The sequence below is a fragment of the Malus domestica genome, chromosome 15 (genome assembly GCF_042453785.1).
Source record: "Malus domestica chromosome 15, GDT2T_hap1".
Lineage (NCBI taxonomy): Eukaryota > Viridiplantae > Streptophyta > Magnoliopsida > Rosales > Rosaceae > Malus > Malus domestica.
This window is the reverse complement of record NC_091675.1, coordinates 19,724,835-19,747,334: the sequence shown is the minus strand read 5'-3', so window position 1 is coordinate 19,747,334 and position 22,500 is coordinate 19,724,835. Positions and strand designations below refer to the sequence as shown.

The 22,500-nt window shown below is 39.0% G+C and overlaps 4 protein-coding genes, 1 long non-coding RNA gene and 1 other non-coding gene across 6 annotated transcripts; 3 read left to right on the top strand and 3 right to left on the bottom strand.

Annotated features, from left to right (window-relative positions):
• Positions 1 to 2,431: 2,431 nt before the first annotated feature.
• Positions 2,432 to 5,173, top strand: LOC103401064 (proteasome subunit alpha type-7). The gene is made up of 3 exons (XM_008339772.4): positions 2,432 to 2,881; positions 3,708 to 4,122; positions 4,852 to 5,173. The coding sequence occupies exons 1-3, from the start codon at positions 2,709 to 2,711 to the stop codon at positions 5,011 to 5,013; spliced, it is 750 nt and encodes a 249-aa protein (XP_008337994.1). The 5' UTR covers positions 2,432 to 2,708; the 3' UTR covers positions 5,014 to 5,173.
• Positions 5,174 to 5,846: 673 nt separating this feature from the next.
• Positions 5,847 to 5,920, bottom strand: TRNAI-AAU (transfer RNA isoleucine (anticodon AAU)). Its single transcript has one exon. It is a non-coding gene; the product is annotated as a tRNA-Ile (tRNA).
• A 23-nt stretch (positions 5,921 to 5,943) lies between these two features.
• On the top strand, positions 5,944 to 7,101 carry LOC139192475 (uncharacterized). Its single transcript, XR_011576648.1, has 3 exons — positions 5,944 to 6,080; positions 6,502 to 6,584; positions 6,759 to 7,101. It is a non-coding gene; the product is annotated as an uncharacterized lncRNA (long non-coding RNA).
• A 7,361-nt stretch (positions 7,102 to 14,462) lies between these two features.
• Positions 14,463 to 16,578, top strand: LOC103401066 (protein POLLENLESS 3-LIKE 2-like). The gene is made up of 4 exons (XM_008339773.4): positions 14,463 to 14,789; positions 14,915 to 15,127; positions 15,233 to 15,388; positions 15,485 to 16,578. The coding sequence occupies exons 1-4, from the start codon at positions 14,613 to 14,615 to the stop codon at positions 16,391 to 16,393; spliced, it is 1,455 nt and encodes a 484-aa protein (XP_008337995.3). The 5' UTR covers positions 14,463 to 14,612; the 3' UTR covers positions 16,394 to 16,578.
• Positions 16,579 to 16,865: 287 nt separating this feature from the next.
• LOC103415928 (L-ascorbate peroxidase 3-like) lies at positions 16,866 to 18,808 on the bottom strand. Its single transcript, XM_008354211.4, has 9 exons — positions 18,621 to 18,808; positions 18,277 to 18,410; positions 18,144 to 18,193; positions 17,990 to 18,055; positions 17,867 to 17,915; positions 17,705 to 17,787; positions 17,528 to 17,604; positions 17,316 to 17,418; positions 16,866 to 17,190 (listed from the first exon to the last, which is right to left on the bottom strand). The coding sequence occupies exons 1-9, from the start codon at positions 18,731 to 18,733 to the stop codon at positions 17,008 to 17,010; spliced, it is 858 nt and encodes a 285-aa protein (XP_008352433.1). The 5' UTR covers positions 18,734 to 18,808; the 3' UTR covers positions 16,866 to 17,007.
• A 135-nt stretch (positions 18,809 to 18,943) lies between these two features.
• On the bottom strand, positions 18,944 to 21,519 carry LOC103415927 (L-ascorbate peroxidase 3-like). The gene is made up of 9 exons (XM_008354210.4): positions 21,084 to 21,519; positions 20,651 to 20,775; positions 20,394 to 20,443; positions 20,104 to 20,169; positions 19,964 to 20,012; positions 19,796 to 19,878; positions 19,625 to 19,704; positions 19,407 to 19,509; positions 18,944 to 19,290 (listed from the first exon to the last, which is right to left on the bottom strand). The coding sequence occupies exons 1-9, from the start codon at positions 21,197 to 21,199 to the stop codon at positions 19,096 to 19,098; spliced, it is 867 nt and encodes a 288-aa protein (XP_008352432.1). The 5' UTR covers positions 21,200 to 21,519; the 3' UTR covers positions 18,944 to 19,095.
• Positions 21,520 to 22,500: the final 981 nt, after the last annotated feature.

Sequence of the window (22,500 nt, the reverse complement as noted above, 5' to 3'; positions counted from 1 at the left end):
TCCTGGTGAACAACTTGTCAGTTTTCAGGTCCACCATGAACTTGATGGCAGCCACTCCGCATAGAACCAAAGACAGGATCTTGACCGAGGTGGAGGAGAAATCAACGTTGCCGCTGGCGCAGGCATGCCACAGCTTCGATCTGGCAGCGCACAGTTGAAAATAAAGAGGGAAGGGTGGATTTGCAGGGAGTGAGATGAGGATGGGGTGGGTGTATAGGTGAGAAGGGATGGAGGGCGGGTCGGGGGATGGGATGGGGTAGGAGACGAAATTTTTTTTTAATTATTTATAATTATTATTATTATTTTATTTATAATTTTTTAAATTTTTTAATCCATGTGGACCTTATATTGACATGTGGCGCCCAATCATTGTCCATGTGGGCACCACGTCACCAGTTAACAGTTGATTTAATAGCAACCTTAACGGAGGTAAGAAAGTGTCCCAAAATTATGACTTTAGATACCACTCTAGGATGAAAAAAAACATGATGTATCAAATGTTGAAAATCAAGTAATTTCAAGATAGTAAACTGAGATTAACCCTTAATATTTTGTAGTTGATGAAACAATTCCATTACCACATTTGTTCACTTATGCATAGAAGAAAAGATCTGTGTTCTCTTGACGGTGCTACTTGGTCAATGCAAATACCACATTTGTTCACTTCTTCTGCATAGAAGAGACGTCTATTTAAATAGTGCACGCCGCAATCTGTTTATTATCTATTTAAAAAATATCAAACCGAACCAAACAGTAATTTCAAGTTGATTTTTAGTTTTGACCCAAAAAACCGAACCGGTTACAACCGAACAAACCTCTTAGACCATGCCCTTCCTAAATTTCTCACAGTGCACAACCATGATTTTGTGAAATTGTATCACTGTACTCCCTTTGTCTCATTGGATAAAATACTCCATTGAGTTGATGAGTTTACACGGTAGCTCCTATAAGGATCTCACGTTCACTATGTCATCAACTTGATGAATGATCAAGCAATTAATCCGATCCAAAATATAAATTGGTACGAATGAGGATCCTCTCCAAATCCTCTAAAGATCCTCTTTGTAAGGATCCCAGAGATCCTCCAATTATGTCCATTCATCGTACATCATACCGCTAGTTTTCGTCAGGTACTATTTATATTCAATTTTAAATATAAAAAATTATAATGATTTCTCACAGTGCACAACCATGATTTTGTGAAATTGTATCACTGTACTCCCTTTGTCTCATTGGATAAAATACTCCATTGAGTTGATGAGTTTACACGGTAGCTCCTATAAGGATCTCACGTTCACTATGTCATCAACTTGATGAATGATCAAGCAATTAATCCGATCCAAAATATAAATTGGTACGAATGAGGATCCTCTCCAAATCCTCTAAAGATCCTCTTTGTAAGGATCCCAGAGATCCTCCAATTATGTCCATTCATCGTACATCATACCGCTAGTTTTCGTCAGGTACTATTTATATTCAATTTTAAATATAAAAAATTATAATGATTTCTCACAGTGCACAACCATGATTTTGTGAAATTGTATCACTGTACTCCCTTTGTCTCATTGGATAAAATACTCCATTGAGTTGATGAGTTTACACGGTAGCTCCTATAAGGATCTCACGTTCACTATGTCATCAACTTGATGAATGATCAAGCAATTAATCCGATCCAAAATATAAATTGGTACGAATGAGGATCCTCTCCAAATCCTCTAAAGATCCTCTTTGTAAGGATCCCAGAGATCCTCCAATTATGTCCATTCATCGTACATCATACCGCTAGTTTTCGTCAGGTACTATTTATATTCAATTTTAAATATAAAAAATTATAATGATTTCTCACAGTGCACAACCATGATTTTGTGAAATTGTATCACTGTACTCCCTTTGTCTCATTGGATAAAATACTCCATTGAGTTGGTGAGTTTACACGGTAGCTCCTATAAGGATCTCACGTTCACTATGTCATCAACTTGATGAATGATCAAGCAATTAATCCGATCCAAAATATAAATTGGTACGAATGAGGATCCTCTCCAAATCCTCTAAAGATCCTCTTTGTAAGGATCCCAGAGATCCTCCAATTATGTCCATTCATCGTACATCATACCGCTAGTTTTCGTCAGGTACTATTTATATTCAATTTTAAATATAAAAAATTATAATGATTTCTGACTGCACGATGTACGATGAACGGACATGATTGAAAGATCTCCGAGATCCTTACAAAAAAAAGATCCAAAGAGGATCTTCATTCAATTGGTACAATTTGAAATACCTTATAAAATGAAAAAAAAAATTAAAACTTCATGACCAATTTTAAAAATCATCTTAAACCTGAATGGTGAAAAAAATATTTGAAAAGACTTGCTCAGTAAAATTGAGAAAATGAGAATAAAATCATTGTTTTTTTTCGTTAAACGATGGATTTTATTAGATTAAATGTTCGATTAGTCATCGACGGGGTTTAAACCTACGCTATTATGCAATGACTCAACATATACAACAGTAAAATGACCACTTTGCCCCGTGGTGCGAAGGAAGGTTAACAAGTGCCTTGTGGCCTAAGTCGAGAATTGCGAAGTATAATCGTCAGTTGGTCACTTGGAAAGAAAGCTCCCCAAAACAGAAGACACCAGCTCGCACGAAAAAGCCCAGATCAGAAGAAGGAAGACGAAGAAAGAAGCAGAAGCAGCAGTAGAGAGATGGCGAGGTACGACAGAGCCATTACCGTGTTCTCTCCAGACGGTCATCTCTTCCAAGTCGAGTACGCCCTCGAGGCCGTCCGTAAGGGTAACGCCGCCGTCGGCGTCCGCGGCACCGACACCATCGTTCTCGGCGTCGAGAAGAAGTCCACCGCCAAGCTCCAGGACTCCAGGTACCGAGATCACACACACACACACACACAAAGTGCTTTCTGTGCTTTGATCTAACTGAGGAAAATTGAAGTGGGCTTTAGGGTTAGGGTTTTTGAATCGCATCGATTTCTAATTTTTTTTTGGGTTTCAATCGCTGCAATTGGTTGAATGGTGCATTGAATTGAAATTGAAACTAATCGGTAAGTTGTTAATTGGGTCGTCGCTGTTTAAGAACAAAATGTCAATTTTACAGTTGAAATTCCAGTCAAATCAGTGAACAAAAGATATTGTATGTTACTTATTTCTGAGGAATTCGGCAGCCCATTTGTTTAAAATATAGGCAGTCATGCTTGGAAGTCCTAATCGAATCCGAAAAATTATTAAAAACGTAGTAGACTATTTCAGGAGACTGCATTACCAAGCCCCTTAGATTTCTGATACAAATATTTGATTTGCTACATTGGATTCTCTACTTAGATATGAATTAAGATAGTTACTGTACAAGTTTTCAAAACAGTATCTAGGCTATGCACGGCCTACATGTACATTGGTGTCAATAAGGTTGTATAGATCTATGATCCATGCTTTGGTCATCAAAGGATGTGCCCTTTTAGTATTTGGTGTGATTTTATTTATGATGCTCCTTGTGGACTTACCCTTCGACTGGAACACAAACCACATATCAGTTGTTCATTTCGGATGCAATTCAAGTCTTAATCAATTGCCCTTGAACTCTTGTCAAACAAAAATCAATTGCCTTTGAACATTATGAGTATTTGTTAGGGAAAAGAAAGAGAGAGTGTTGTGGACTGTCTTTCTAACCATATTCTTTCTTCTGCTGTGCAGATCAGTGAGGAAGATTGTGAACCTGGATAATCACATTGCTCTAGCCTGCGCTGGTCTCAAAGCAGATGCTCGTGTGTTGATAAACAAGGCACGGATTGAATGTCAAAGCCACAGGCTTACTGTCGAGGATCCAGTGACCGTTGAGTACATAACGCGTTACATTGCTGGTCTTCAGCAAAAGTACACACAAAGTGGTGGTGTGAGACCATTTGGTCTTTCAACTTTGATTGTCGGATTTGATCCGTACACAGATTCACCATCACTATATCAGACAGATCCTTCTGGGACTTTTTCAGCATGGAAAGCAAATGCAACTGGAAGAAACTCCAATTCGATAAGGGAGTTTCTGGAGAAGAACTACAAAGAAACTTCTGGGCAAGAAACTGTAAAGCTTGCAATCCGGGCTTTGCTTGAGGTAAGTTGTTTTGGCTTCCTTATTTGTTGCACATAGTTTTCTGTTCTTTATGACTGATCGCAGAATGTTATTGATGTCCCAAACCCAAATTCAATTCAACAAATTAATTTAGGACTCATCAGTTAGTTCAGTGTTTCAACTATATGTAAGTTGGGAAAGTTTCTAAATGATAATAATGGGAAGTCAATAAATTTTGTCCATCTGAGGCTATACGATGATTTGAAATGTAATATAATGGTGAATGGGAAATGCATGCAAATGAAGACGCATAGCAAATTTTTTTAGATGCTTGTTCAGTGCATTTGTTCATATATGCAGTAATAGTGCATTCCTTTTGAAAGGGAACAAATGTATACTTGGCTCTCACATGTTAAGTGACAAGTTTGTCAAATTTTTTTCATAGACCTTAAAGCTTGATCATGTTAGAGCTGCCACGACTGGCTTATTGCCAGCACTAGAAACAACACAGTGGCTTAGCATGTGAAATTGCAAGAACTAAAACCGTGCCACATCTTCTGCTCAAAGTGCTTGCGGGTCCAAATAACCAAATAAAATATCTAGTGAGCCATTAAGGCATTAGAGGTGTAGATGTTTTGCATGGCTATCACTTTTACCTTGCGACTAGGGAAGAGAGCATCTCATTTATTCTTGTGTTACTGTATGCTATACGTTTACATTTTTGTTCCCGGGAAGTATAAATTTCAAATTGTCCAAAATCTAATTTTGTAGGTTGTCGAGAGTGGAGGAAAAAACATAGAAGTTGCTGTGATGACAAAGGATCATGGTCTGAAGCAACTTGAAGAAGCTGAAATTGATGCCATTGTTGCTGACATAGAAGCAGAGAAAGCAGCTGCTGAGGCCGCTAAGAAGGGACCACCCAGGGAGACATGATCTTACATATTTTCCTTTTGCAACTTTAATTTACCAGTTGTGGTTGATGGACTCCGCCTTGCTCTTCTTTTGGAGTTGTACTTTGCACTTGATTTGGTTAAAACTGATTTCTACAGCTTATATCTTCAAATGGATTGAGATTTGCTTGTTCAAGTTTGAATTGAGACTGTCTAAATTGTTGTCATTTAACTTTATGATTGATTTCGGCATATATAAGGATTCAACAGCATCGTTTATTTTAGCTGCCGGACAAGAAGTGGCAGTCTGGCTGGCTCTCCAGTGTCTACGATTGAGCTCTCGTTTCCAATGGTAACGAAATTGGAAATGTAGCAAACTGATGCGTCAAGATGAAGGCCTAGAGAGCTAGCCGGCCCTCCATTGCCATCAGAGTTATCAAGACTGTCATCAAAATGAACCAGACGCATTGGCATTCTTGATGATAACTTGGTACAATTACCATTTTTGACAACCTTCCTACCATAACTTGAAAGTTTGAAATTAAATTGGAGCAAATGATTCTACAGAGTCGGGATTTGATCTCCTTTATGGTGCCATTTGCTCCTAGCTGGTTTAATCCCTCTAACGGGACTGATATGAAACGAGATGCTAAGGTGATTATTTCTCATACCAAGAAGTTTGGAAAAGTTGAATGTGTGGTGACGCATAATACGCTTAGGGCAACTGTCGCCTTAATGACCCTCTTCATGAACTTCTCCCTCTTTCCACCTCTGCATCCCCACCAAAATTTGACGGTTCCGTACCATCCGTGGAATTCGATCCCAGATTTGATGGCTTAAAAATAAAACAAATAATGACTAAAAAGAAAGGAAAATTGGCCCATGCAGGTCTCGAACCTGCGACCTTCGCGTTATTAGCACGACGCTCTAACCAGCTGAGCTAATAGGCCGTTGTGTTCGTTTCCTCCTAGCTTTTAAATTTAATTATTGTATTTTCTCTAACTCTTCTATGCTGTTAAGGAACCGTGTTCCTTCCTGCGTTTCTTTTCTTTTCCCGGATATTGGAAAAAACGCAGACGCAGAGCTTCCGCCATGAAAGAAGGTTACGAGGTACACTTTTCCATACTCCAAATTAATTTTATTTTTCTTTTATTTGGAAGAAATTAGTTTCAGTTTAAGTTCTGATATTATTTTCACGACCTTAATCTGTTCGCTCTTTCAACTAACCCTCGAATCATCACCTTAATCCAACCAAATCAAACTTTTATTTACCTACAAACCAAACCAAATCAACTTCTCAAACCTCCCAATATCTACAAATTGGGTGCATTAAAAATCCGGAACTTGTGTTGTGTGTTTAAGGTTGAAATTTTTTATGCGATTGGGGGCGTCCCCAATTGGAATTTTATGGGGAATTTAGTCTTTCAAAATTCATGTTTTATGTCTTTGTATTTTTCTCGATAATTCGCGATTGCATATGTCATATGATTCGGCCTAATGGGGAGTAATATTACTCCGTCTTCACGATTAGCCAAGGAACGGGAGGGATACGGTGAAATGGCATGCATTGGAAATCAAGTTCGACCTTGTGACTTGCGGTTGCATCTGATGAAGGTGATCTGGAATTGGTTGCTTTAAGTTACTCATTTGCAATATTAGCAGTTATTTCTATATTGTTTTGACAACTATGTGATATAGAATGAGGTCCATTGCCCCATTCGACCTGCCCTGTCGGATTCTTTCCTCGTGTTTAGATGTGTTAACTTATGTTCTCCTCTTATTCTTCAGGAAGTTTCAGGTATACCAACTTCTCTGAAGAAAGATGCATCCCAGAGAGCAGCATCTCCTGATGCAATGGCCGAATCATCAAGCTCTGGTACAGCTAGACTTGATAAAGCAGACAGCTTTCGGGACCGGATGCTATAGTCTGAACTCTGAAGCAGCGGCTGCCGGTTGTTTGATAGTCAAGGCCTCTGGCTATGGCCACCGCACCCTCGTTTCCAATTGTATGTAGCGATCTCATTCTGTTATGGGACAATTGTAATGTGATGCAGAAGTTCACCTGAGGAACTGGTAATGTATTTCACAAAGGAATTGGTAATGTATAATAGAAAATTTCAGAATTTAGTTAGAGATGGGAGTGCTGGTCATAATTTGGACTTGGATGAACCTTTTTTCTCTCTTCCTGAGGAACTGGGCCCAGTGGGCCTAGGTTCTTCTGGTAGAGATTGATTTGGGCTCATAATTAGGTAAAGTTTTTTTCGGGTCGGACCTGGGGCAACATTATATCAAATTCCTTTTGAAGGATTGAGAATTTAATTTAAAATTTTGTTCCTGTTTTTTTTTCGATGAATCAGTTGATACTCTTAGAAAAGCAAAAGGGCAACTAATGGTTACAATGTTTTTTAAGTAGGGGGATACTGTACAGATTAAATAATTAGTTGTTAAGAAGATGAGAATTGATGGAGATCAAACTTGTAGCAGGATGCATAAGCATGATTTTTTTCATCACTGCAGTGACGAGCCATCTTGCAAATGGTTAAAATTATTAAAATCCAAACAAATATCTAAAATAATAAGACAAAATTAAACGAGGGTAAAATGGTAAACTAACTCAATTCATTCTCGACTATTTTTGCAGAATCAGTTCAATCAGTCCTCGACCATTTTTGCAGAATCAGTTCAACCCGTCTTCGACTATTTTTGCATAATCAGTCCTCGACCATTTTTGTAGAATCAGTTCAATCAGTCCTTGATCATTTTTGCATAATCAATTCAACCCATCCTTGACAATTTTTGCAGAATTAGTGTAACCCGTCTTTGATCATTTTTGCAGAATCAATTCAATCAGTCATAAAACATTTTTGCACAAGCAGTTCAACCTGTTCTCAACTATTTTTGCAAAATCTGTTCAATCTGTCATCGACCATTTTTACAGAATCAATTCAATCAATCATAGACCATTTTTGCAAAATCAGTTCAATCATTCCTCTATCATTTTTGCAGAATCAGTTCAATCCGTCCTCGATATCTTTTTGCAGAATCAGTTCAACCCGTCTTGACCATTATTTTTCTAAATTTTCCTAGCCTAAGGCGGTGGAAATGGCTTTTCCATTAATTTTTTTTAGATTTTCCTAGCCTAAGGGAAGAACAATCCTTCACGGATTGACTGAAGGTGCAATCACGCATTACACAATCTTGCAAACAACACTATACATGTTATTCCAAAATTAACACATTATATACAAATCAAAATTTAATACTATATCTGAAAATGTGAAGGCAAATAGGTTTTGATACTACATCAGAAGCTACAAACAAAATCAATCTAATCGAAACATAAAGGTAACAAGTATACACGAGAATTAATTCAAAATTACGAAAAAGATAAGTAACTTGCCAAACATTAGACAATAATTTATAAGCAAATGATTCTAGAAATTATCACAACGAAAATATATGTGCGAGAGAGGGAGATCAATAGGCAATAGACTTGGGCTACCAGTTGACAGATGATTAAGAGATGTGGCATGTTACGACCAATGTGATCAACGGATCATTGGGCTGCCAGCTGACAGATTTATTGTATTAAGAAACCAACAAAACTTTGAGATCTCTAGTTCTATCCTGCAAAGCCACGAGAGATATATAAACATCTGGCTCTTATTGTTCAATTGATTCTGCCTCAACTGTATTATCATTAGTAGGTGATGGAAAATTCTTGGATCTCACACCATTCGCCCCATCTTGAAATGGCCCGGATTCCTTGCCAAAAAAAATTTTAAACACACTAGTACTGTCTTTCTAAAATGATCCACCACCATTAGGTAGTTTATCTGGGGAGTTTATCATCCATTGAAGGTCAGAATCTCTGACTCTGCTGCACATTTGTTTCAATCGTTCCAAGTGGATCCTTAGTGAATGAGTGAGCTGTGATTTCCATTTGTTGTAGCAGAGTCAATTCCCAAGGATGTGATCAAGTAAGAACTGCTGATGGAATTATTTGGCTTCATGCCATTTGGCTCAAAACCATTTGGCATGAATGCCTTCTTTATGGTCTTTGTATCATGAACTCCAGGTGGCAGCTGTTACTGTTTTACGATATTGTATGAGAGGCTATTTTCGTAACTCACGATTCAGATAAAAAAAGTCAATGATGTTATCTTCCACATGTATTAACTTTTGTCTTTCCTTGAAATGTTTGAAAAGTGTTATCTCAATATAAAATTAAATATTAAAAGTACACTCTATGTGTAATTTTTCCTTTTAAAGTCTAGACATATAAGCTCACTCATCCACAAAATGAAAAAAAAATCTAAAAACCCCAACCAAATTTATGTAAAAAAGGAACATGTTGTAAAATTGGCGGTGTGTGTGCAGTGGAATAAACAAGACACAAAATTTACGAGGTTCCTTTACAGTCAGTGTGACTGGAGTACGTCCTCGGTGCAGCAGTGGTGCTTTCATTTATAATCTAGAATAATAAAAATACAAAGATGACTCTCCCTATTATCTTTCTATTCCTCCTCTCTTCTCAGCCGTTTGGCTTCTCTCCTCATTCGTATTTATCCTCCTTCTTCACCTCTCATTCATTTTATAAGCAAAGAGAACACTATTCATTTTACAAATTTTCCACTAATGAATAGTAAAAATACTGTACATAAATAGTAATAAACCATTCATGTGGGCCATCCACATATTATTCACAACACTCTATATTAGATGGCTACAAGTCTTCGATTGACTCGTTAAAATCTTAATCTGTTTTGGATGCTCCCCCTGATGAGTATCTCCCCTTGATTTCAAATCATTTAGGCTAGTCGTTGATCATTCTGCTTCAGTCTCTTAGTGAGAATAGTTACAGAAAGAGGTGTTTTACTTGTTGTTAACTTTCCACGGGCTTGCTCTTGAACTGGGCTGGAGGGTTTTCTAATTTCCTCCAAAAGTCTGAATTTACTTCATTTATCTGGAGCTAAATTTGATTCAAGAGTGGTGGACACTTGATCTTGAATTTGACTTGTGATTTCTTCAAGAATCGTTGAGGCTTGATCTTGAATGAAATTGGACCACGAGGAGCTTCATGTGGCAAGTGACATTCGACTCTATCTGGGATGAATCGGCACATGTTTGTTGCGCTTGTTGATTCTCCATGAGCTTCGATGTATCATTTTTAATTGCCTTATCTATTTCCCTTGCATAAGTGGTATTTCCCTAGTTTTTCCTCATGCAGGTGTGACATCTTCTCACAACAGTTGGAAGATGAGTACTCGATAGCAATGCAAGGTAAGCAACCAGGCAAAGGTTTCGGGCAATCAGTTCCAGATCGGGAGCTTAATTCCAAGTGGCGACTGATTGCTTTCTTTCTCTTTGTTTTGCAGATAAGAATAAGGACAAAGGAAAGGACAGGGAGAAAACATGATATCAGATACCCTTGCTTTCGACCCTGATGATATGAGATACTCTTGCTCTGGTGTGACTTGTTATGAAGAGGTATTCTCAGAGAGAAAGAAAATTGAGTATTTCGAGATCCTTTGTTAAAGATGCATTCTTAAAGAGGAGGAAGAGTTAGACATTTTGCAGGTATGCCTTTCCATGGAGAATGAAGGTCAACATATATAGGGATTTAAGCAAGTAGTGATGTCTCATGCATGAAGCATAATAGACGTATAGGTTCCAATAACTCAGCTCCAGGAAGTAGAAATTAAAATCCAAGCTCTATAACGCTCCAGATGAGGTTATGATCCACATTCTCTAAACTATAACTGTCCTGGAAGAGACAGTGTAATGCCCTTGAAGAGGCAATGGATATCCAAAGAAATGAAAAGTTTTAAGCATGCGCATGCACATGAGAATATGGGATCACAAATTGATGATAACCAATGGTAATTTTGGGTTTTACAAGTAGCTACTAAATTCATCAATGAGTTGTGTTGATATTGAGTCCCGTTCTTTTTCCGTCAACAAAAATTATTGACCAAGAATGGAGAAAGGCAATTCCATTACAATTTTGTAAGAATGTGGAAAATGGACCTATATACTTGACTACAATACAAATAACCAAAAGATGTTGAACCAAGGTGGTTACATATAGGCATTTGTAATACAGTTAAATATACTCACATGATATGACACAAGGTCACTAATTGAAACCTGAAATTATACTCTTGTAAACAAGTTCATATGAATGGAGAATTATATACAAAGGGTTGTGAGTCGCCCACATCATATCTTCATAAGTAAATCTTTCAAGTATACATAGGAGCAAATTGCTCTATATAAACTCCAAAGGAAAATGTGTCAGGAAGTGTAGAAAATCCCTGAAGGATTCAAATTGCTTGAAGAAAACCCTGGAAGGGTAAAACATAAAATATGTACTCAATACCAATGACTGGTATAAATTGCCTTAGTGAGTACTACCCTTATGATATTGTTGCAACATACTAAAATCTCTTGCAAGAGTTGATGATATTAAATTGAAACTCCCGAAGAGTCTAGAAAGATTATAAAGTGTTGAGAGAAATATTGTCTAGAACTGTAGATCGAACAATATGCCAACATCATAATAATCATATGGATTGAAGATTATGAGTTGAATACTCAAATGATTTAGACACTAAGAACGATCATTTATCTTCGAAAGGGTAAAGATAAATTGATATTTGGTCCAGAAATACCACATCTTAGTGAAATATATGTTTTATTGTATTTACACAATACATTGAATGAATTAAAGCTTATCTATTGATATTTCCGAGAAATTACAGACATGTACATACACATGAGTTAAAACAAACAAACAAACAGGATGGAGCATTCATAATGGTTACTCATGTGATGCCTCAGTACTCGGAAGTACCCCAGAAAGGGGAAGCACCAGAGGTTGATTATTTGGAGCCTTAATACTTGGTAAAACTCCGGATGACGAAGGCAATAGGTGCCTTTGGAATAAAGCCTCGAACCTCTGATTGTCACTTTGAGTCCGACTTTCAGATTCCAGCAGCTGGTCGAGCTTTCTTTTCATGCTTGTTGAGTAATTATTTGTAAGCATGTGTAACACTCTATTCTCATGCTTGAGCCATCTGATCTCTTGTTTAAGACTTGTCACCTCAGCCGTCAATGATTCAACTTGGTGAGTTTGAGCAAGTAGGCGTTGACCCATATCAGAAACGGAGCCAGCACACTAAACACTGAGAGCCAATGAGTCTTGAACATCTGACTCATCAGACTGATTTGAAAGGATTCTGTTATCCTTTGGAGTGAGAAGGTTCCTAGCTACTACTATAGCAGTTGTATTAACCCTCATCACAAAGTTTCTAACTGTAAGAGGACCATTAGAAGATAAGAAGGACGTGCGCCATATATTATCTTGACGTAACTCGTATGTATCCCTCTCGAGACTCAAATCTAAATAAAGATTAAATAGGCAAGCCATTTTCAGAAATGATGAAGGAAAAATGAGGTCAAATAAAATCTCAAAAGTGCAAGAAGGGGAAAATTCTACATGCAGCAGTTTTCCGAGCATACATTTTGAGCACAATTGATGCCTCTTTAAAAAGAAGTGCCAACAGAGCCACTTGTTCAAAAAGGCACCGCTATTCGAATTTCAAAAGCCGGATTTCTTGAATCAAGGTTCCTCAAAATTTCTCACACGCAATATTAGCTTTTTCGGATTACACATGCAGTTTTGTCAAAGATCTTTGACAAAGGTTAAAACGCATAAATCTTAAAACGCGTGAATCTTATTGTTTCAATTACCCAACAGCTGCCGACAATAGTAAGGGAACATCATCATTATTTGCTTGGATCCTTATATATGTTGACCTCCATTCTCCATGGCAAGGAAGACTTGCAAAATGTCTAACTCTTCCTCCTCTTTAAAAATGCATCTTCAACAAAGCATCCCAAAATACTCAGTTTTCTTTCTCTTCGAGAATACCTCTTCAAAACAAGTCACACCAGAGCAAGAGTATCTCATATCATTAGGGTCGAAAGCAAGGGTATCTCATATCATGCTTTCTCCATATCATTTCCTTTGTCCTTGTTCTTATCTGCAAGACAATGAGAAAGAGAGCAATCAGTCGCCACTTGGAATCAAGCTCCTGATCTAGAACTGATTGCCCGAAACCTTTGCCTGGTTGCTTACCTTGCATTGCTATCGAGTACTCATCTTCAACTGTTGATATGATGTTAGCTATTTACACTAAAGCTGCCAAGCATGATCAGTCGCTGAGAAGTGATGTTCTGAATGACCATTCAAATGCCAGGGTTACATTCCACTCCTGCATCAGGATACAAATACTGCAAGAGAAGATGTCACACTTGCATGGGGAAAAACTAGGGAAATACCACTTATGCAAGGGAAACAAATAAGGCAATTGAAAATGATACATTGAAGCTCGTGAAGAATCAATAAGCGTAACAAACATGTGCCGATTCATCTACGATAGAGTCGAAGATCACTTGCCACTTGAAGCTCCTCGTGATCCAATTTCATTCAAGATCAAGCCTTGACGGTCCTTGAAGAAATCACAAGTCTGATTCAAGATCAAGTGTCCACCACCCTTGAATCAAATTTAGCTCTAGATAAATGAAGTAAATACATACTTTTGGAGGAAATCAGAAGACCATTTAGCCCAGTTCAAGAGCAAGTCCGTGGATAGTTAACAACAAGTAAAGCACCTCTTTCGGTAACTCTTCTCGCTAAGAAACTGAAGCAGAATGATCAACGATCAGCCTAAATGATTTGAAATCAGGGGAAGATACTCATCAGGGGGATCATCCAAAACAAATCAAGATTTTAACGAGTCAATCGAAGACTTGTGGCCATCCAAGGAATAGTGTTGTGAATAATATGTGAATGGCCCACATGAGTGGTTTGTTACTATTTATGCACAGTATTTTTACTATTCATTTGTGGAAAATTTGTAAAATGAATAATGTTCTCTTTGCTTATAAAATGAATGAGAGGTGAAGAAGGAGGAGAGATACGAATGAGGAGAGAAGCCAAACGGCTGAGAAGAGAGGAGGAATAGAGAGATAATAAGGAGAGTCATCTTTGTATTTTTATGATTATAGATTATAAATGAAAGCACCACTGCTGCCCCGAAGACGTACTCCAGTTACAATGACTATAGAGGAACCTCGTAAATTTTTGTCTTGTTTAATCCATTGCGCACACACCGTCGATTTTACAACAAAACCAAACTTTTCTAGCAAGTCATAGTTTTATTTCTTTGTGAATTTTGGCACCTTCATTATCATATCTGTCATATTACGGAAGTACCCCATTCGGACCAACCCCAAGTAGATCCGAAATTTGGAAAATAAATAAATAAATAAGCAAACTTGGACAACGGTGTGGATACGCGCATACGATCATTTTCCCCTCCATTATACAAACACACACCCTAACGGCTAGTTTGTAGAACGTTAACCCCCAACGGTCAAAATTTCAAATCCCTATATTTTTCTCAAATTACCCCACCAAATCACACCGATTCCTGCACTCTTCCCTTCTCTCTCCCTCCATTCTTCTTCTCTCCTCAGAGACTTTCTCTCTCCTAAATCCAAAGCCTTCCACATATCTGCTTCTTCATCTTTTGATTCGCTTCAATTGTGAGATCAAATCATTCAAAATCAAAGATGTTGCAAGATATGTGGAATGCTCCGCCTGGTTTCAGACCCACCAAGTCTGCTCCTTCCTCTCCGGCCAAGCCTCTCGGAATTTCGAGGACTCATTCCGTCGGAACTGAGTCATTTCACGTAACTCACAAAGTTCCGGTAGGCGACACTCCTTATGTCAGAGCCAAGAATGTTCAGGTGAATAAATCCTCTGGGCCCTTTACAAAATTTGGTTCTCAAAACTTGAATTTTTCCGGTTTTGAGTTTTGGGTCGTGTTTTGATTGATGGGTTTTCTGGTTTTTCAATTTTGAAATTTGAATAGCTGGTGGAGAAGGATCCGGAGAAGGCAATCCCGCTGTTTTGGGCAGCCATTAATTCTGGGGACAGAGTGGATAGTGCTTTGAAGGACATGGCGATTGTGATGAAGCAACAGAGCCGGGCAGAAGAAGCGATTGAGGCCATCAAGTCGTTGAGACACCGGTGTTCGGATCAAGCTCAGGAGTCTCTTGACAACATTCTTCTGGATCTTTACAAGGTACTTTTTTTTTTTTTTTTTTTTGCGAAAAGCCCCGAATAAAATTTCATTAAGTTTTTTAATCTTTACAATTTACTGATAATTTGATTGACTTAATTTTTATAGAGATGTGGGAGATTGGATGACCAAATATCACTTTTGAGGCACAAGTTGTACTTGATTCAAAAAGGGATGGCTTTCAACGGAAAGCGCACGAAAACTGCCAGATCTCAGGGGAAGAAATTCCAGGTCTCTGTGGAACAAGAAGCCACTAGATTACTGGTGAGATTACAATCCAAAACCAAAACCAAGTATTTGTTTTAATTCAACTTCGAAATTACTGGAAGATAGTACTAAATAACTTTATGTGTGTCTCAGGGGAACTTGGGTTGGGCTTTGATGCAGCAGAACAACTACATTGAAGCAGAAGATGCTTATCGCCGAGCACTGACAATTGCGCCGGATAACAACAAGATGTGCAACCTCGGAATCTGCCTAATGAAGCAAGGAAGAATTTCTGAGGCTAAAGAGAATCTCCGTCGTGTTAAGCCGGCAGTTGTGGATGGTCCAAGAGGGACAGATTCCCATCTCAAGGCCTATGAGAGGGCTCAGCAGATGCTCAAAGATCTTGAGTCTGAGATGATGAACAAAGGCGGGGATCGCGTCGAGCAGAGCAGGCTTTTCGATGCCTTTTTGGGTTCTTCATCGATTTGGCAGCCTCAGCCTTGCAGAGACCACCACCACACAAGTTTGCCAACAACAGGTTCTGTGAAATCTCAGCCCGATGAGTTTGCTGATGAGAATATCAACTCCAACTTTTTCGCAAACCCGAAGATGGGATTTCCTCAGCATAAAATTATCAATCAAGTCCCTCAACCAAACTCACTTAATGTTGCTGCAAAGCCTTACTTCTCAAAGTCCATTTCGGCTGCCCCAACCGCCACTCAATTTGCTGAGACGCTTAAGAGGACAAGGTCCGGGAATGCTGCGACTTCAATGAGAGTGACCGAGGCGATTGAGATCCCCAAACCTGTTGTGGATTTGGTCGTACCAGAGAACAAGACCAGAAGAAGGCTCTCTCTTGAAGAAACAGGGACTGAGTTGACAGGATTGTTGCCCGACAACAAGGACTTCGAAGAGGCTATAATCGCCGCGGTCATTGACCCGACAAATGAGGCTGGGAAGGCGGTTGGAATCAGCAACTGTTCCGGGATATTTCCGAAGAAGGTTGAGAAGAGGCTCAGGGTTTTTCAGGATATTACACTGTCTCTAAGTCCAAGGGCCTAAACTAACAATAATTGCTTACCTTAATTACCTTAATTCGTCTAATCCGAGGAGTTAAATAGTGTTCTTTTCGTCTGGAGATGAACTTGTTCTCCCCTTTAATAATCCACTCAGCAGAAGCTGATTACTCTATGTATTCATATAAGCCAAGTCTTTCAACAGAATAACAAAGGCTCATTTTCTTCAAATCTCAACCATTTTTATTTAAGTTTTCGTACTTCCCGTTGCTATTTTTCCTTAAAAACTCACCACAACGCTTATTTCTATGCAACAATTGTCACACATTGCTTACAAAATCAAGTTATGGAGACTTTTTGGCTCCTGTAGTAGTACATTGTGATGCCGAATTCATGGAGGCTTGGGGCCAGCACTCCGGGATCCTTTCTTAGACAAACGCGGTTGGCCTTTCCGGCCACGGGGGTGCGTAGTTAGCCTTGTAAAGGATTTAAGGGATTTTTTGGAAATATATAATGAGTTTGAGCAATAACACCAATTAATTACAGTGTGGAACATAATACATACACGCCTTGGTGACCAAGATTCGGGTTCCCAGTTTTTGTAGTTTCCACTCTAAATAGTCGTGTAATGAGAAAGATAGAAACAGGTAAGTGGCTGCCCTAAATGAGGCTCGTCATGTTTTTGATGAAACTTTCGCATTTATCGTACACCAATGCCGCCACTACTGCAGCAGCAATTGTAAGAGTAAGCACCACTTTCGGACGCTGTGAAGGGGGATTAAAGCCTAATTCTGATAGCTTCTTGTGTGATACTGCATAATCTCTGAAGAATGCATCATTATCCTGCACATATACATGACATGGTCAAATTATCAACTATCACAGACTAGTCTCTACATATTCTACGAATTTCACACCGCTACATAAGATCTCGTAGAGACTTCCAAACCAAAATTCATCTTATTTACCCTTGCATATAGCTCAACATAGCGACGGAACACAGGATCCTCCACCAAAGCCTTGTCTGTGGGAAGTTGTAAGAGTCCCTCCGTTTCCCCTTTCAATAGGTCCCTGATCACAGAGTTATACGTATCCACGCACGGTTTTATTCGAATCAGATGAACATAGATAACTCCATTCTGCATATAAAAGTAGATAAACCTTTTCAGGAATGTCTTACACGAAGTATGAGTTGTCGAATTTTGAAGGCTCCTTTGTCCAGGGGCCTTGAAAGCCAGATCTCTTATGTTCCTTTCCCTACATAACCAAACGAAAAAGATGAATTCTAATTCTTAACACTGTGTAGATTAAAATGAATAACATATTCTACTTTTACAACGGATGGAGAGAAACTTACCAGTGTATGGCCTCCAGATAATACCACAATGTCCTTGTCAGACAGACCCATCCGATAGAAAACTTCCCTTAAATGTGATGCACCTATTAACAAAATCAAACAAGTGCAGATTTCAAAACCTTTTTACGTTACAAAACTCGATGAACATGGTCAATGACATACCAAGTTTGGCATCTGGAAGGCGGCCTTCGGGTGGAGATTGATTCGAGTCCTGATTCAGAGGTAAAGAAAGGTATTAAAAAGAATGAGTTGGGTAGGTGATGCGAAACTTCTCCATGCACATACCTTTCTACCCGGAACAAAGTCAATGGATGGACCTCCGGTGATCTCCACTGCAACAACCCCAGCAAGCTGTAAGACAAGCCTTTAGCTGTTTAGCTGTTAAAAGCACTTCCATAGAAAGCCCCTTAAACCAATAAAAACATTTGAAAGTAAAAACCTGGTAGAGATCAGCATATGTGATTTTTGGGTGTTTGGCCTTTACTTGTTCTGCAAGTCACAGCAGAATCAGAAACAAATTAGAGAACTTAATTGAGAGAAGTGAGATCAAGTGTATGAAATCGAAAGCTTACCACATAACTCAACTGCAGTTTCCAATCCCTTATTTCCACTGTGACTTAACTCTTCCTTGTTCCTGATTGAGCCATTAGGTCCTCCAGGTATTCTCGTCTTTAGTCTAGCATCGTACGTTGCAGCGTCATGCCACCTATCAAAACACAGCAGTTATACGCGTATCAGAAGTTCGGTAACCTGAAATAGCTATCTTTCGTGTTTGGTTGCTGAGAAAATGCTAGAGTGATGGGAACAAGATAACAAATTCGAATGGCCATTTCTTTCTTCACCAGTTTTCTCGAGCAATCAAAGGAAAGTTAATGGAGGAATCAGGTTGAAGGAAAAATGGAGGATGAACAATTACGCTATACGAAGCATTATAGGAGCGCAGTTCTTGCTGTAGATAAGAGCACGAAGGTCTCGGCGAGCCTTCTCAATTTCCTTGAGGTACTCTTCGTTTACTACTGGCGCAGCCATGAGAGCGTGGAAACGTAAACTGCTAACTTTAGTTGCAATTTACAAGGAAGATTTTGCTGCAGGCTATATATGGCGTAGAAGAAGAATCAGAATAAAGGGAAATGATTGACAGGATTGCTTCCCAGGGAAACAAGAAAAGCATTACTTCTTTCTCATGCTATTCATATTTCTTCGTCAAGTTACGAAAAGCAAGAAATGAGATCAAGAACATTGGAAACATGTCAATCATAAGCGCAAGTCGTGAATTTTAGAACTTATTACAGCAAAGTTCAACTCCCCCTTACAACAAGTATTATTATGTTCGCTGAATCGAAGATACTTCACTGACTTCTCATGATGATATTATTACAAAGACAACATTTTCACTTGGCATTTTTACGAACTTCGTATAAGTAACTCAGGATCACCACCGCCGCAGTAACAGCAACTCCCACTGCGCTTTGTGCCAATATGGTACTGGTCTTTGCAGCTTCCTTCACACAAGAAGATGGAGTGAATCCTAGCTCTGATAGTTTCTTGTGTGACGCTGCGTAGTCTTTGAAAAATGCATCCTCATCCTGCAAAGGGATTGAGCAGAAAGGCAAAGCTTTATTTTGTTGATCAACATTTCATCGAAGCTCTCTTAAATTTACCAGAAATTTCTAATTTACCACAGATGAACGGAATTAATTACCTTTGCATAAAGTTCAACATAGCGGCGGAACTCAGGATCGTCCAGCAAAGCCTTGTCTGTGGGAAGTTTCAACAGCCCCTCTGATTCCCCTTTCAGTAGTTCACTGATCAAGATTCAGGTACAACAACATTAATAGTCAATATGTACTGCACGATCAAACGAAAGTAAACTAAAGTAATAGAAGTTTTAAATTTTAAGGTATAATATTAATTACTTACGTAAAGTATGAATTATCGAACTTCAAAGGCTCACTAGTCCAAGGGCCTTCAAAGCCTGACCTTTCTGGATGTGCTCTACCCTACAGAATCAAAGTAGTATTTGTTATACGTATACTATTATATATAATGGATGCAAACTTTACACATTGTCGAGTCCATGGAAAAAGCTACCAGTGTATGAGCTCCAGACAGTGCCACAATGTCCTTATCAGACAGACCCATGCGGTAAAAGATGTCCTTCAAGTGCGATGCACCTGCAGCAAAATTGAAAAACCAAACCTCACAACACTAAAAACAACCTGCGAAAGAAGAAACGTTTTATAGGCATTGGCTGCATACCTTTTTTGGCATCTGGAAGCCGCCCTTCTTCAGGAGACTCCAATGAATCCTGATTCAGCGATAAAAATGAAAGTCAACAACTGCCGTCAACATATTTAATAAATATGCTGTTAACAACTGCCATGAAGTCGTGAACACACCTTTCTGCCAGGAACAAACTCAATAGTAGGGCCTCCAGTGACCTCGACAGCGACAACCCCAGCAAGCTAGGATCATAAAACATCGAATTATGAGTTACTCTTAAATCAGATTCTTATACAGAATTAGGCACTTGCTCGTCCAATATGTACAGAAAAAGTAAAAGCCCCATCCAGTAAATGTAATCTAAATGAATGCATCAGCTTATTTCTATCTATCTTCTTTGCCTCACAAGTGCAAACTAAAGCCAATGATTCGCAATGAACAGGGAGAGATTCAAAACAAAATTCACCTGGTAAAGGTCCGCATACGTGATTTTTGAATATTTGGCTTTCACTTCCTCTGGCATCAAAACAGAACAACAAAAAACGTCAGGGTGAAAATTCTAACTGTTTGAAATCTACCATCAAACTTCCGGAGACCGAAAAGTTTCCAATTTCAGACATTCAAACAGTTGAGCAACTCAAAATTGGCCTTAACTCTAAGAAACAACAAAAATCATAATCCAACAGTCTATTGATTACTTAAAAGTTTCAGAAAAACTCTCACCGCAGAAATTAACAGCAATTTTCAGACCGCTATTCGCACCGTGGCCTAACTCATGCTCGTTCCTGATCGAGCCATTAGCTCCTCCTGTTTTCGTTTCGGCGTTGTATGTTCCAGCATCATGCCACCTGCATCAACTGATTGTATTTAACTTCGGAGTAGCAATATTAATAAAGATTAGTAAATAAAACTTCTCTTTCAATATTTCAGTAGCAGAAAATGCACACTCCATAGCTAAGGCTCTGTTTGGTCAAACAGAAAATTCTAAAAAATAACTGAAGAATTGATACTTATACAGAAATTTAAAACTGCACATCACTATATCATAAACGAATTTCATTTTCCTTCTTTCTCCCTAGATTTTCTCGGCAACCAAACAGACCACTACAGTGACAAATGAAACGAACAAGACGAAAGCGAGAAACGGAGCGCTTACGCCAAACGAAGCATGATCGGAGCGCAGTTCCTGTAGGCGATGAGCGCGCGAAGGTCGCGGCGAGCCTTCTCGACTTCCTTGAGGTACTGCGCGTCTACCACCACTCCTCCCGCCATTGGAGAGCGTCGCGATCACCGTACGCAACAGAATTACGAAATCGCAGACTCTGCGAAACGAAATGGAAGCCAAGGAAATGAAACGAAGGATGGAAGGGAACGATTGGTTCGCTTTGCTTTGGCTGTGTCCGTGTGTGCGGATATTGGATTAGCGGGAGAGAAGCCTGAGCGTTTTATTTTTTTTTATCCAATAGAAAAAATAAAAGTCTATTATTTTTACATTTTTTAATTAGTGAAGTTGTTGAAAGGGCAGCGCGATGAGAGCGCGTGGATAGGACTGCTGGCCTAGAGGAGAGACAAAGACTAAAGTGTAAGCGTTGGGGTTGGAAAATGTGAGGGCGCGTGGGACTGGATGCTTCCTTATCCTTCTTGGGGTTCGGATCATTCGCTGCCGTCGTGGAAACGTATTAACGAACTATTTGATTAGTCAACCGAAGGCGTGAGAGAGGGAGGGAACGGGACGATAGCCGTTAAGTTGGGCCCAAAGTTTTGGTCTGGCCCAGTAGGGCCCAAAAGGCCTTCGGAACCTTTGATTGTCTTGCATTTATTTTTACTGTGCATTAGACAAAGGATGTGAACAAACGTCCTTCAAATTTTAGTTCAACAATATTCAATATTGTAACACGATCAAGCTGAGAGAATTTTGGCATGGGTGCCATGTCGTTGGACACTTAGGGTTATTCAATAAGAAAATGTCACAGTTTCACAAATGAGTCTAGGGCACACGGTATTTGTGATAGAGATTACGACTATAGACTAACAAGCTCAGTACTTTACCGAACTTTGTGTGACAACACAATATTATCTTATCTTACTGGGCAACAAGCCATTAAAGCCGGTTAATGTGGGCCTTCATCTTTTATAAAAGAAATCTTAGAGCTTCTTCGTCTTGCCCATAAATAAAATTTGAGGATCCACCACTACTCTCGTGTATACGTACTTGAGATTTTCTCAATGGTTTTGGCATGGGTAATGCATCAAGTGCTTATAGAAGCCATTCTCTACTACTTTATATCTTTGTGTTGACTTGTGGTTGATTCTCAAGTACATGGTTTAGACATGGTACCACACTACTAGTACAAGTGAGTTCGTACAAATTTTTCTGCCGTTGGTCTGCATATATCTAGTTCCAAATTCGATACCAAACAAAACCCACCAAGTTTAAGCCCTGATCTGCGAACTGAGATCCATCAAACTGGAATTTGCGGATTGAGCAATTTAGATCTTTTAATTTAATTCATGGGGTCTCTATTAGTCTATCTCGTTGGTCCGCCTCACACATAATCATTATTTTCAATGCT